General features: G+C 39.6%; 1 protein-coding gene across 1 annotated transcript; it reads left to right on the forward strand.

The window, feature by feature from the left end:
* The first annotated feature begins 427 nt into the window (after positions 1-427).
* On the forward strand, positions 428-14,821 carry LOC105015051 (hyaluronan and proteoglycan link protein 3). The gene is made up of 8 exons (XM_010877881.3): positions 428-582; positions 2,200-2,333; positions 2,815-3,037; positions 4,400-4,545; positions 4,982-5,284; positions 5,398-5,676; positions 13,245-13,547; positions 13,904-14,821. The coding sequence occupies exons 2-8, from the start codon at positions 2,201-2,203 to the stop codon at positions 14,191-14,193; spliced, it is 1,677 nt and encodes a 558-aa protein (XP_010876183.1). The 5' UTR covers positions 428-582; position 2,200; the 3' UTR covers positions 14,194-14,821.
* Positions 14,822-14,915: the final 94 nt, after the last annotated feature.

Genomic DNA, 14,915 nt, shown 5'->3' on the forward strand with positions numbered 1-14,915 from the left:
TTAAAGAAGTAATCATACATTTTGATATATGACATACTTTTTTAATGAACAGCTATAGCCCAATCTATAATTATCTATTTTGAAGTAGAAATCAATGAGTTAAAAACGCCTAACCCAGAAGAGTACAATGTAATGCCAATTAATATTCCTAGTATACTTGAAAGTAATTGAAGTACTCAGATTACGTTAGTTGAGGATATCACGCTACTGATAAATATTGGGTCTATGTAACTTGGCAACGATAACATAATTACATTCAGAAAATAATCTAACCGTACCTTCAAGAGGTAAATTCATGTATTTTGCGAGAATGTGTTATAAGGCCTATTTTTATTTAGGGCATACTGTACTCTTTCGAAGCTGTGTGTGGAGATGCTTTTGCGTCGTCACTGCGGTCATAGTATCACTGTAATGAGAGGCTGGTAACTGGAGGACTGTCCAAGAACTCCGAGAACACACGTCTTTATCTTTTTCCCTGGCCAAGCATCGATACGAAGAAGAAGTATCATTCATTTTTGTTAATAAAAACGGATTTAAGCAGGGAATAAGAATACACGACAGGAAAATATCAACGGTGAAACTGTAAGTACTCCAAATACTTCACATTAGGAATAAGATTAAACAGTACATTATTAAAATGTATCAGGTTAAAAATGTGTATTTCATATTCAACTTGTGCAGTTGAACCATGGCTTTGTGATATAATATGTAGGTATTTTGAAGTTTTTAACTGTGCAGTGTTATTCCACTAGAGTTGATTAAATACTTGAATGGAGTGGAGTTCAGTTTCAGCTGCTGTAGACCTTCATGCCAGGTGTGCAGAACCGCTAGCAGTAGGTTATGATATTCTTCACCACCTTTCTGGACAATATAAACTGTTGTTTTTACATAACTAGAGCCTCTTTAGACTTGTAGTTATGATCAGTAGCATAACTACTGACATAACCCCCTTCTTCAGCCCATAGCAACCCTTATTGTTAATATTCATTCATATACAAAAAGATTTATATAAAAAAAGATACATAAAGATGTTTTAGATTATGTTACACTGTATTTTGGTCTGGAAAACATATATCTGGATCAAGAAAATGTAGCGACAAAAGCTGAAATAATGTAGTTTTTTTCATTTCAGCCTTTGACCAGGAACATGAGTATTCCTAAAACCTATATTGATAATAATATAATAATAATCAAATAAAACCTCCAAATGTCCTATTTTGTATGATGCTGATTTTCCATAGTTCCATTCCATTGTTAATATGCCACTGTAACTGAACAGTATCTTGCTGGGGAGATGGACTAGCGGTTGGAGAAACAGGGGCTGTGTGGTTGTGGTCAAGAATGGGCAGCTGCTGGGGGATAGCTCTTTCTAAATTAGGGGTTAGTCAATTAGGAGCCAGTGGTTCCCACACCCTTTACAGCTGTTTCTGCGTGTCCTTAGAGCCACTACATGATCCCCAAAGGCCCCAGTCTTTAACTGCGAGCCACAGAAGGGAATCAGATGTGACCCTGTCTTGGGTTCAACCCCCCCATTTAGAAACCACCTGGAGAAGCCCAGTGAATTTGACTTCTCAGGTGAAACCAGATGTTATAGTTATACACATTCATTGTAGTTTTCTTTACCTGACAATTACACTTTTGTAGGAGTGTCATATGTTACATTTTTGTAGTAAATCTAGATTTTTTTTGGCCGCTAATTGTTAAAATTGGACATTTTAATAAGGTATAGTTTTCTAATAATACTTTCTAAAGGTGCTCCATTGTCATCTCAAGGGAGGGCTTCAGGCAGCTGCAGGAACTTGGTTCTGTTGCTCCTCCTCCTTAAGACATTAATGTGATTCCATGTAGCACATGTATAACACTGAAGGCAATGTTATGCAAATGTAAGGAACAAATAACTAATACTGTCTAACTGTTGTAATAAAGTCTAACTGTTGCACACACCCAGAAAGTTGTTTTCAACAAAAAGTTTCAGTTTGTCAGATTTAAATCAATATTGCAATCACAGTTTCAGTTAGAGTGACTGAAGTCTAGGTTTTCCATTAACATTTTGAAAATGAACAGTCAAGGATGCATTTTTCAAAACTTGTCTACTGAGTCTGCTTTGCACGCATTCCCGGACGTCTTGCTCCTCCAGGTTTCAAATCTCTGCGCTGATACCTTGAGCCTTTGCTTTGTGCTCTTTCCTTCAATGACCAGGATGATGGTGGCTCACTCTCGCCCCCTGCTGGAGATGTTGCTGCAGTTGCTCATCTTCTGCTTTCCTGCCCTTGGTTTCTCTTCTGACAGATACTTCTACCAAGACATTTTCAATAGCAATGGCAATGGAGAAAGTAAGACCAGGCGCTTCTGTTTTATGAAAAGAAAAAAAAAAATGCATGAATGATTACAAAAAGGTACATGCCTTAGGCAGACATGGTCAATGTTTCTGATACATGTAAATATCCTCCTGTTATTTTTTCATATTTTGGTTTTTAGAATATTTTTTTATTGTACTTTGTAATCTGAATGTAATTAGTGGATTTTCTCCCAGCCCACAACTTTTGCTGCACACCAAGGTCTGGTTCATAAGAGTAGGATTTGCACATCTACTTAAAAACGCATTATTTACTTTGTTTAAAGCTTTATGGAAAAATTGGCATTACTGCATCTTACATTCTTTTTCTCTGTGCTGTAAAGATGATCTTTTCAGTTTTCAGAAGTAGAATTGTGTGGGCAGGGGATTCATATTGGGAACTAAGACATGGCGTGAACACTGGACTGTTGAGTTTGAATTAATCCAAACTGCTGTTTCCTATGTTTTCCTTCTTCTAGTCCACTTTAAAGGTGTAAAGCTCCGTGTGGACTCCTCCCAGCCCTCTGTGTACGCTTTGCGGGGGAGTAAAACAATTCTGTCCTGCCAGTACTGGTACGAGCCTGAGTTAACCTCCCCCAGGAAGGTGCGGGTGAAGTGGTCCTGGCTGCCTGCCGTGGGCGGACATGAAACGGACGTGCTCGTGGCCATCGGGCCCAACTCACGCAGCTTTGGGGACTTCAAGTACTCTAATTATTCTTCATGATGCAGGCCCTTTAATTATAAAACAACTGTGATTTTTTTGTGCATATTGCATGTTTGTGTTTTCATTCAGGTTTCAGGAGCTTAGTTAGGGAACACCTAAATCCTTAGGGATGTAATGGCTGTGTTGCACTTAATTTGGCATATAGCATCTATGGACAATGTTCTAACAGCACAATATTTTGCACACTTACATCCCAAAACCTAACCAATACTGACCAAAACATGTTAACTTGTGTGCCGTCTAATCCACAAATGCCTATAAATCATGCATAGATATCATAATAAAACTAGGTGAACAAGTTAACAACCATGGTATGACACTGTGTGTTGGAGCATGTTCAGATCAACCAAATGGTTGCATTGTAAAAGCACATTTTTTTACACCTCCAGAATTGTTTGATAGGGAGTTGTTGAATATTCCCCACATGGGCAGCTATAAAAGCCTAGCTGAACTCTGAAGTCTGGTTTGGTTTGGTTTAGAGGCAGAGCAGTTTTACGGAAAAAATATTTTGTGCACAGCACATAGCAGCCATGTTGTTTTACCTAGACTGCTAAACATAGGGTGTTTAAAGTGAGCACACTGATGTTACATATATGAAGTTTTACCGGGATTGAAACATTCCTGAGGAGTAGCTTTTTAAAATATGGAATGTCATTGAACAGTTTGAAAAATATATTGAAAACTTTGCATTATCTTCTCATTGTATTTATATATTTTTTTTAATAAGCAGAGGTTTAAGAAGTATGTTGTAAAAGTTACTTACTGATTAGTGACCTTAACTGATCATTTTTCACTGTTCCTTTTCACTGGTTAGTTATGAACTCCCTTTACCTGGTAATTTAGGTCTTAATTAGAAACTTCCCTAAACTGGCAAAAATAGCCGAACCCAGCCGAGTGCATTACTTCTTAAGCCTCCTAAGTGGTTTAGAAGTTGAGAACAAGCTATTTATGGTGAATTGTCTAATTGGCCTTGATGGTGAGACAGTGAAATCAGACACTGCTGAAATCTGGATACGATAGCTTGCCTACTCAATGTACAAACTATTAATGTTTGGACTGATACATTTGTTTCACAAAAATCAATCTCCTCAATACAATCCAGAATGAGCCAATTAGAATTTTGGTGAAATGCTCCTTTTACCTCCACACTTAGATTGCTATAATTGTGTCAAAAGTTCCTTATTGTGTACATTGTTTTTCCTTCAGAATTGTATTCACTTCCATGCAAAAGAGCCATTGGCCTCAACATGACTTTCATGTTGAAAAAAGAGAGTACCAAATAGTGTCCAGCTGTTGAAAACGTTATATAATAATACAATAAAACTTAATGTGTGTCTCAGGGGCCGGGTTCATCTCCCACAGTACTCGCCAGGAGACGCTTCGCTAGTCATGACAGAGCTCCAGCTCAACGACACAGGTCGTTACCGCTGTGAGGTCATCGATGGGGTGGAGGATGAGAGTGCCACCGTTGACCTCGAGCTACGAGGTAAACTTTATTATCGTGTTTCAGCCTCTCCTATAACTTCATTGACGTTATACCAGATTACCATATTACACACATTATTGACTTTTTTTATAGATAGGTATTGAATGCGATTAATGATGCCTTACACCATCACCTTGATCACCTTGATTAATGATGCCTTACACCATCACCTTGATCACCTTGATTAATGATGCCTTACACCATCACCTTGATCACCTTGATTAATGATGCCTTACACCATCACCTTGATCGCACGCACTGTCATGTACTACAGCCATAGTTCTGTTGATAAGTGCATGCGGTAATAATGGTCTTGCTCTGTCCCTCGGCTTTATAGCAAGCTACATTAAGCTAAACAGGTAAGCTGCTGTATGGCTGAAAACCAAAAACACTGTGAATTTGACGCCATCATATATCCCTGGGTCCTCCACTCCAGGGGCAGTGTTCCCCTACCAGCCTCGTCACGGCCGCTACAACATGACCTACCATGAAGCCCAGCAAGTCTGCGTGGAGCAGGACTCCACTCTGGCCACCTTTGAGCAGCTGTTCCAGGCTTGGGAGGAGGGGCTGAACTGGTGCAACGCCGGCTGGCTGGCTGACGGGACAGTGCAATACCCCATCACCCAGCCCAGAATGCCCTGTGGGGGGCCGGGCCTCGGACCCGGGGTTAGGAGTTATGGTAGACGGCACCGCCAGCTCCACCGCTATGATGTCTTCTGCATCTCCTCTTCCCTGCAAGGTGAGACCCACACACACACACATGGACACAGGCAGAGATAATTCACCCTGTCAAGCTCAGTCTGTTCCACATGCTGTGTTATTTCTGTCGATTGCCGTTTGCATTTTCTGCAGGGAAAGTCTTCTACCTCCAACGCACCCACAAGCTCAACTTCACTGAAGCCCAGCAAGCGTGTTTCGATGAGGGGGCCCAGATAGCCAAGGTTGGCCAGCTCTACGCCGCCTGGAGGTTCATGGGCCTGGACCGCTGTGACGCCGGGTGGCTCGCTGATGGGAGTGTACGTTACCCCATCACCAAACCCCGTCGCAACTGTGGCCCCATGGAAGCAGGGGTGCGCAGCTTTGGGTTCGCCCCTCCACACCAAAGGCATGGGGTGTATTGCTACAGTGCAGGTATGCAGTCAATTTTCTAAACTGTATGCAGTAAAAGTACATAGAAGTACAAGTGCACGTTCCTGTGTTGCTAGGTTTGTTAGTACATGGCAAATGCAACGCCAAGGTTGTGGTGTTGATTTCTGCTGGGGCTGCTGTATGTAAACTGTATGCATGCATTACTGTAAGTCATTTTAGATGAAAGTGTCCGCTGAATGACATCCATATTGACCCTAAAGTTCTTAATTCTTGGGTCATTTGGATCTTGTAGGAGGTTGGGTAACAGAATGAAATGAAAAACAGATGAATAGGTTGTTCTATGGTGATAGAGCTCTGTAATTATGTTACGTCATCATTCACTTACAAAAACAAAACTATGGGATCCGGTCGCCTGGAGATCATAATTCAGTGAGGTAGTCTTTTGTTATTCTGTCCATTAACAACACCATAGTGAGCATGCATATTCACAATACTATGAAGATCATTGATATTCCACGGAGTATCAAAATTTAAATGTTGTCAGGGTTTCCCATTTAATCACTTCTTTGTGGATTGGAATGTCCTTGCTTCATATCTTAAATTAGAAAAAACAAAAAACGCTGTACTTCGTATTCAGTATATCCAGTTTTATACCCGTGTATGTGAAAATAAAATATTCTACGTTTTGGTAATGAGCTTTGAAACAAAACAGCTCAAATCTGGTGGTGGCCAGTTGGCTGACGGAGATTGACTTTCTGTAGTAATAATTACAAGGGTTGTGAGCAGAACTCCCTATAATCTTATTGGTCATTTTCTGATTGTACAACGAGTTTTCCCTGTGGCCAATGGCAATTCTCGGCTCTCTTTATCACCCGCGACTATTTTTGTCTTCTTAACATTTATTCCAAAAAATATTACTGCTAGTATTTCTTTCTGTGCCTTTTCTTCTTGATTACAAAATATACAAATGTGCAGTTTTTATTGACAGTCTGTTGCTGGATATGAATAATAGTTTACAAATCTTTAGAGATTTTGTTGAATAAATTTATGACAGATCCTCTGATGTCGTGCATGAATAATGTAGTTAATAGTAATAATAATAATAGAATCATATTTTTGATTGATAACTCTGTTGTCACCTACATTTTGCTGTTGCTTGTAATGTGATTTATCATTTAGAATGAATGAACCTGTATACAGTATGAACCCATACCTCAGCTTCATCTGCAACATTATGCAGGTGGTTATTTATATTTCATATTGTATTAATCTACTGTATTTTTATTGTTATTATTTGAATTGTTAGAAGCTGAACTCTGAATTATCATTGACTCTGGCAATCAATACAAATGACTACTGTGATGAATTATAAGCTGTTAAAATGTTTATCACATAAACAAGATCTCACCTTTTCTACTGTATCTTCTATACATCGCTTGGTTTGGTTTTGTAGGTGGTGGGTATTTAAGATGATTTCAGATGATAATGAAGACGTATAGTAACTTATTTTTGTTAAATAAATAGTCTTCCTTCTTATCCATGTGTTCTGTTGTTGCATACTTTAGAGACATATTTGTGCATGTAACAGACCAAGTCGTAGTTAACAAAAAATGATCCTTTGATGTTTTTAGTAGTTCATTGACTATACAGTCGACAAATGTGTGAAAGATAGCAGTCAAATTTTCAAGAAAATGTCTGTACAGATCAAAAGCTCCCATCATGATGCATAAATAGGATGTAAAACGTGTCATCATGGGTGTTTTAGGTCTGTACATGTTTTAGGTCTGTACATGTTTTAGGTCTGTAAATTTTTTAGGTCTGTACATGTTTTAGGTCTGTACTGCTGACATGCACACTATTTTGGGATTGTATTATCAGTGGGCTATCAGAAAACAAACACTAAAAGATAGTTTGTGTGAAATATTGTATTTAACTGTGCTGCTTATCAGTATTGCTTCCTTGCTAACCATAGTCTTACTGGCCCTTGATCTTGCAAACTCTGCCTTGACAAAATGTGACAAAATACTAACTAAAATTCATAACTAAAAAGCATCTGATTCAGTGGCACCATTAGGCATGATCTGTGATCCTTTAACCCCCCCCCCCCCCCGACCAACACACACACACAAACACAAATACACACACTCACACACACACACACACACACACACAGAGACACATGCTCAACCCAGCAAACAATTCATAGGTCTGAACCCTTCCAGATGTTATTTTTTACTGTTCCTCTATGTTAACAGGTTTGGTTTTCATCATTTGCTAGAAATGATAACTGTTCATCTGGCAGAACTTACGATCAGTATATATTAAGTATAGTTTAAGTTGTTAGGATGTCACTAAGTTTGTTTTTTCTGTGTAGTGGCATTGTATCGCTTTTGTTAATGAGCACATCCCCAGATGTTTTGCTGTGAAGATTTCATAACTTCGTAAACAAATACTCTACCAAATGTGGTTATAGAATTAAGGTTTTTGAAGTCAAGAGTTTGTGGAGATCCCATTCACGGTACCACTTAAGGTAAATGCTGCATGTGTTGTTTCAATCTCACATTTCCTTTTAAAGCCTTCATTTTTATAACCCAGTCATATTGACCCATGCCTAAAACAATTATCCTCTTTAACTTCTGTATTCATCTGTTCAAGCATTACAACATTGCTATTAACAACTTTGAATCCAGTACATGATTGCACTGCTGTTGCACTTCAAACTCATACAGCACTCACTGTTCAACATGAACTCACTTGGGTTGTGAATGTGCAACCTTTTAGTCTGCAATGTGGGGATCTTTCTGCATGGCCACCTGGTATTTAGACATCATATCTGGATTTATTCTTATATTTTAAATAATCTTCTCAAACGAAATCCTTTTTTTTATTAGCCTCTCCCCAGGGAGCAAACAAACTCATTTCATTACTAAACAATTTTTACTATTAAACAACTTCTCTGTATTTAGTCATTTGTATTTTACTGGTGTTGACCACAATGTGGGTGGAGGTCATTAGGTTTCTTACAGTTTTTTACAATCACTTTGGCACTAATTTCAGAACCGTGGCATCATTTTTCAAAACTCAAGACACAAAACTCACAACCAGTGATCAAAATACACATTTTTCCAAACTCTAACACTTTTTTCAATTGCTTGGATACAAGACATATAAAACTAAGATCATTTGTTCATTTAACAAAAATCGCCTGTTCAATATGACACAACATAACATCAAAGTACTACTATTTCAAAAGGCAATTCACACATTACATTTCAGATGAGTGTCTATTAATTTCATTACAATCATCCAACTATCAATTGACACAGATGCTCAAAATGATAAATAATTGTTGCATTACTCTTAATGCATAGTGGTATGGAAACAGACAAACAATATTCCATGTTTAGATCATGAAAGTTCCAAGATAACGAGATTCATTGTCACCAATTAGCGTGGAGCATGAACCAATTAGACTACATTATCTATGGATGTAATATTTCATCATCATTCTTTATCAGACACCATTTCTATGGTCCCATGTATCACCTTTTCAGACTATTTACAGTATTGACAGTACTGCACTGTATGGATGCAGGCCCTTGTAATTGCATGTCCAATTCTGCCAACTCGTTACTGATGATTGAGTTCACATTGTGGAACGAGTATATAAATAATTGATTGGGATCCACTTGCAACAACATAGCGAAACGTAACATGTAGCCGGCAGGTGATCCAGGTCACAATAGAGGTCAAGCAGTGGTGGGAGGAAGACGAGGAAGATGTGTTGGTCAAAGCAATGGCAGGGGACCAGCACCCCTTCTGAGAGGTGGTCGTGGGCCTTGTTTGAGAGGTGTGGGGGAACGTGGTAGAGGACAAGGCCACGGACCAAGACAGCGGCAGCAACAGCAAAGAGTGTCCAATGAAATCCGAGTGGTGGTAGACCAAGTCATAAATCATGGCATGACAATGACTGAGGCATCTACAATGATACAACCAAACCAAGAGAAGGTCAACCGTGGCCTCAATAATCAGAACTTTCTGCAGTGAGAACCGGTAAGTTGTCAGCATGCACTAAACATTATGCTACTCTCAATTGACAAATGACTGCATACCAATGTGTATCACAAGAGTAGATGATGTGACCAATGTCTTCTTATTGTAATGTTCCCGGTAGAATTGAGACTGACCAATAAGAGCAGGCTGTGGTCGATTTGGTTCGGGCTAGAAATGATATTCGCCTTACAGAAATTCGCCAGCATATCTTGGACAATGAAGACATGTTTAACAATGTGGAATCCATAAGTTTGCCGACTATTGCACGCATGCTGAAAAGGCACCAGGTGTCTTTAAAACAACTATACCGTGTGCCTTTTGAAAGAAATGCAGACAGAGTGAAGCAAATGAGGACTGAGTATGTTCAGGTATGTTCAGTTTCAAGATGGCTGTTGTAATAAAATTCCCAAAAAATTCTACATTGTACAGTAATAAGTAAATCTGTTTCCAAAATGTATTTTTAGAGGGTGATGGAGCTGGATGCTGATGACAACCATCACAAATTCATATATTTGGACAAGGCAGGCTTTAACCTGGCCAAGACAAGGAGGAGAAGTCGGAATTTCATTGGCCAGCAGGCAACCATCCAAAAACCTGCACAACGTGGGGCTAACGTTACCATGTGTGCGGCTATATCAGAAGATGGTGGGGTGGGACGCAGACCTCGTATTGGATCATAGAAGGCAACTCTCCTTGTAACCTTCCTTGATGAGCTCGATCAGGTCTATAGAGCTGATGGTGTGATCTATGTCATTGTGTGGGACAATGTCAGGTTCCATCATGCTTATATGGTGGAACCTGGTTTCAGGCCCATGCACCATTTACCACCCTGTATTTACCCCCATACTCTCCTTTCTTTAACCCCATTGAGGAATTTTTCTCCACATGGAGAAAGAAGGTTTATGATAGGCGCCCTCATGAACAAGTCTCTCTTCTCCAGGCCATGGATGACGCATGCAATGACATCATGGCAGACTAGTGTCAGGCCTGGATTCGCCATGCCCGAAAGTTTTTTCCCAGATGTTTGGCTAATGAAAACATCCATTGTGATGTAGATGAGAACCTGTGGCCAAATCACTCCTATGTTTTGCTTTTTACAGTACAAGCAAGCAAGTTGAGGAACACTGCATTTTATGTTTTACAGTACTGTCTTTCCTATGTCGTAGCTAATTATTTTGCTTTGATTCAAATAAACCAATATTGTGATTGTACTGTATTGTTTTTCATCAATACATTTCAGATTTGGTTCAATGATTCCACTGTGTCTGTAGTATTCTCTCTACTACTGCAGTACTTTTACAGGGATGTTTTTACATCTAGTACCCTAATGAAACATGTACCACCTATTTTGTACTACGATATTTAATATTTATACGAACAATGACACAGTGAATCATTCGGTTGCTTGTGTGTGGGTGATCTAAATTAATGTTTTATTGGTATTTCACAATAAATGTGCTTTTTGAACCAATGATTGTGCAAGTGCAAGATTTATTTAAAGATATGAATGCACAATGCAATGTTTTGAACACTGGACAGCCTGTGTTACAAGTGATGACCGTTTTGAGGTTTGTGTCTAGAGTTTTGAAAAATGAAGTAAAGGTTCTGAAATTTGTGTTTGGGGTTTTTGTAGTACTGTTCGGGGAATCTAGTAATAACATGGCAACACATTATTTCTCATCAAGACAAGCCGCTTGACCATAGAACCCTGAGTTTCAATGAATATTCCAATGACATTTCACAATCTCAAGGCACTGGCATTTATGCCTTAATAAGAGTAAAGGCTTTCTTCTTTCAAGACGTTTAAATAGCTTGTTAGCATGTAGGTAATGTCCAATTGTAATTCTGAAGACTTGGTAACTCCAGAATGTAACAACATTCTCCAAAAAATCTTTTTTTCCAAAAATTCTCCAATTCCTTTTTTGTCTGTTGAGGCATCCTCCTTAATTCATGTCTTTCCTCTTCCGGACAGGTTCATCATAGTTTCAGTTGATTTATATTTTAATATTGTCGTGCTAGAGTGGATGAGTATTTTCAAGCTTGTTGCTACAATATATCTGACATCCAGGTCTTTGGGCAAAAGCTCTCTCCTCGATCTTTCCACTCTGCCTTCAATAAATCATAACAATGAGCAAAAATATATGCATTTAACTATTGCTGCTTTTGGTTGAATATTAAACAACTGATATGTCCCAGCAAGTAAGTTGAAAAGCTGTTGTTCATCCATTGATCAAGACAGTTAACCCTTACTGTGCCAGGGTCGCTGTCAACAATGTCTGAACCCACTGTCTGAACCCACTCTTTAAAGTTGTGTCAGGGAGAGTTGGCTATGCAGAATTCATTACTATATATTTCAACTGTAATATCTACAGTTTATAAATGTGTATAATACATCTTGTCCAACTAATTATTGTACAATTCTATTGAAAATTGCTGCATTTGATCTTCTGTGGTGGTAGGTAACCTTGTTTCTGGCGTGCTGCAGGTACTGCAGGATTTGGTTCCAACTAGTAATCCCACCAGACTAACTAACAGACTAACAGATAATGGATATAATTCTGCTTCCATAAAGAGGTAGAATTCATATTGGCCACATATTGAGGAGAGATTTGCTGGTCTACCTGGAGACACTCTTCTGCAGCACAGACATCAGCAGAGGCTTCCCTGACTACATCACAGGCAAATTGGTTGGCCATGTACTGTAGGATATCCAACCATGTAGGCTGAGTCTTTTGAAGTTGCTCCATGATAATGGCCTATTTCCTTCATGCTCTGTCTGACACAACAGATTCGGACAAATTCAAAGTTGGCAGCATATATCGTACAGACCGAGACAGACAAGCATAGTAGAAGCATTACCCAGGGCAAAGAATCCAGCTGAATCTAAAGAGCAAGTGGTGGAAAACAATTGCTGAAGCTGCGAGATAAGGAAAGGTGACAAGCATCTTCTACATCTGGCACGTGTGAAGCACAAAGCTTTTATTTCCAGTAATACTCCAGAAATTACATATTTTATTGGGGAGCTGCTTCCAAAATCGTAGATCTCCACTCTTGTTTTACTTAAACAAACTTAGCCCTTTTTGCTCCATTTGTGTTCATTACAGTTTTCCAGTCCTCACCATCATACTTCTGCACTTCCCACCATTTTCTCAGCCGTTAAATGGAGTTGTCATTGGTCTGGAAAGACTTGATTGAATACTTTGTTCAAGTTGTTCACTCAGTCCAGGTTGTTTAAATGAAAAACATGAAGTGCCTGCGGCCCTCCAGGATCAGGATTGCCTACCCCTGGTCTACTCTAAACCCGCAGTTGGCCATCATTTATAAGAGTCTACTGATTGGTTAAACTGGCCAATGGTAAGTGACAGTACAATAAAACACCATCAAGTTTGTCCATTCATTTTAAATGGAGGCTTATCATTATCATTAAATGGAGGCTTATCATATCAAGGCGAAATTCACTGCGGTGTCTTGAAAAGTCCGACCAGAGGAGAAACAGTCCCACTGACTTCAACAAATGCAGAGACTTTTCATTACATTATTTTTTGAATCCCTTCCAGTTGTAGTGTTCCCCTACCAGCCTCGTCGCGGCCGCTACAACCTGACCTACCATGAGGCCCAGCAAGTCTGCGTGGAGCAGGACTCCACTCTGGCCACCTACGAGCAGCTGTTCCAGGCTTGGAAGGAGGGGCTGAACTGGTGCAACGCCGGCTGGCTGGCTGACGGGACAGTGCAATACCCCATCACCAGGCCCAGAAACCCCTGTGGGGGGCCGGGCCTCGGACCCGGGATTAGGAGTTATGGCACTCGCCACCGTCAGCTGGAGCGCTATGATGTCTTCTGCTCCTCTTCCCCTATCCGAGGTGAGAGACTTTGCTCTTTTTGTGCATCTCAGTATTTTGGGTAATTTGGAGCTATAAAATTTTTCAACGCACCGATCTGCCATAACATTATTTCCACTGACAGGTGAAGTGAAAAACTCTGATAATCTCGTTATCATGGCACGTGTCAGTGGGTGGGATAAAGATTTCAGTTTGTTTTTCATTTGAATTGTACACATTATGGGTGAGATTAAAAGTGGGAAAAGTTCTGCCATGATTTATCTTTGTCTCATTCTTTTACATCACAAAAACCTGGCATTTTAACAGGGGTGTGTAGACTTTTTATATCCACTGTATATTGCGTTTGGATCTGAAGCGGCTTGCTGTAATTCATCCAGGTAAGGTCTTCTACCTCCAGCCTGCCCACAAGCTTAACCTTACTGAGGCCCGTGAGGCGTGTTTCGATGAGGGGGCCCAGATAGCCAAGGTTGGCCAGCTCTACGTTGCCTGGAGGTTCATGGGCCTGGACCGCTGTGACCCTGGGTGGCTTGCTGATGGAAGCGTACGTTACCCCATCACCAAACCCCGTCGCAACTGTGGCCCCATGGAAGCAGGGGTGCACAGCTTTGGGTTTGCCCCTCCACACCAAAAGCATGGGGTGTACTGCTACACTGAAGGTATGCAATAAATGTGATACACTACACATTTATCTACATACCACAAATCCTCTATCAAAGATGACCAACATGCACAAATGAATGCTTATCTCATATACAGAAGAGTTGGGCCTACTATATATTAGGGGGTGATGGTTTGTTGTGGTGAGAACTTATTCCTGCAGTATTTCTATTGTAACTGTCATCTGCAAACAACATCCTGGGAGACAGTTATCTTGGGGACTAATATATTAATTGTGAGCAGTCAGCAGGTTAGCAGCACCACTGTGAATAATCTGATCTCATCCAGGGTCTACCGTTCACTACATCTAGGGTCAATGAGATAAGAACTATGAGAACTATATACAAATGTCTTCAAAACTGAAAAATGTTATACATGAAAGTCGAATGCCTTGAACCATTGTAATGGTTTTCAGAGGTTGTCCTCAGCACACCAATGTTTAAAAAAATATCTTTACTGTATGCTTATCTATGACTGTTTATAGATGGATGAATGCTATACTTAGAATGTTTACCAATAATATTCAAATCTTACTTTAGCCTACAGTGTGAGCAATTGCTAAGTATATATGAATTTACTTGTATTTCCAAATCAGACCTCAACTGCAACATACTCTTTGTAAACATTTTGTATGTACAAAAAAGCTAATATTTTTTTTAATGATATAAAAGATATGCCTTAAAAAGCTTTTGACTCATGTGTTGATGATTTTGATTACTTTTCTGCTCTATT

Source organism: Esox lucius, chromosome 2 (assembly GCF_011004845.1).
Source record: "Esox lucius isolate fEsoLuc1 chromosome 2, fEsoLuc1.pri, whole genome shotgun sequence".
In the NCBI taxonomy this organism is placed as follows: domain Eukaryota; kingdom Metazoa; phylum Chordata; class Actinopteri; order Esociformes; family Esocidae; genus Esox; species Esox lucius.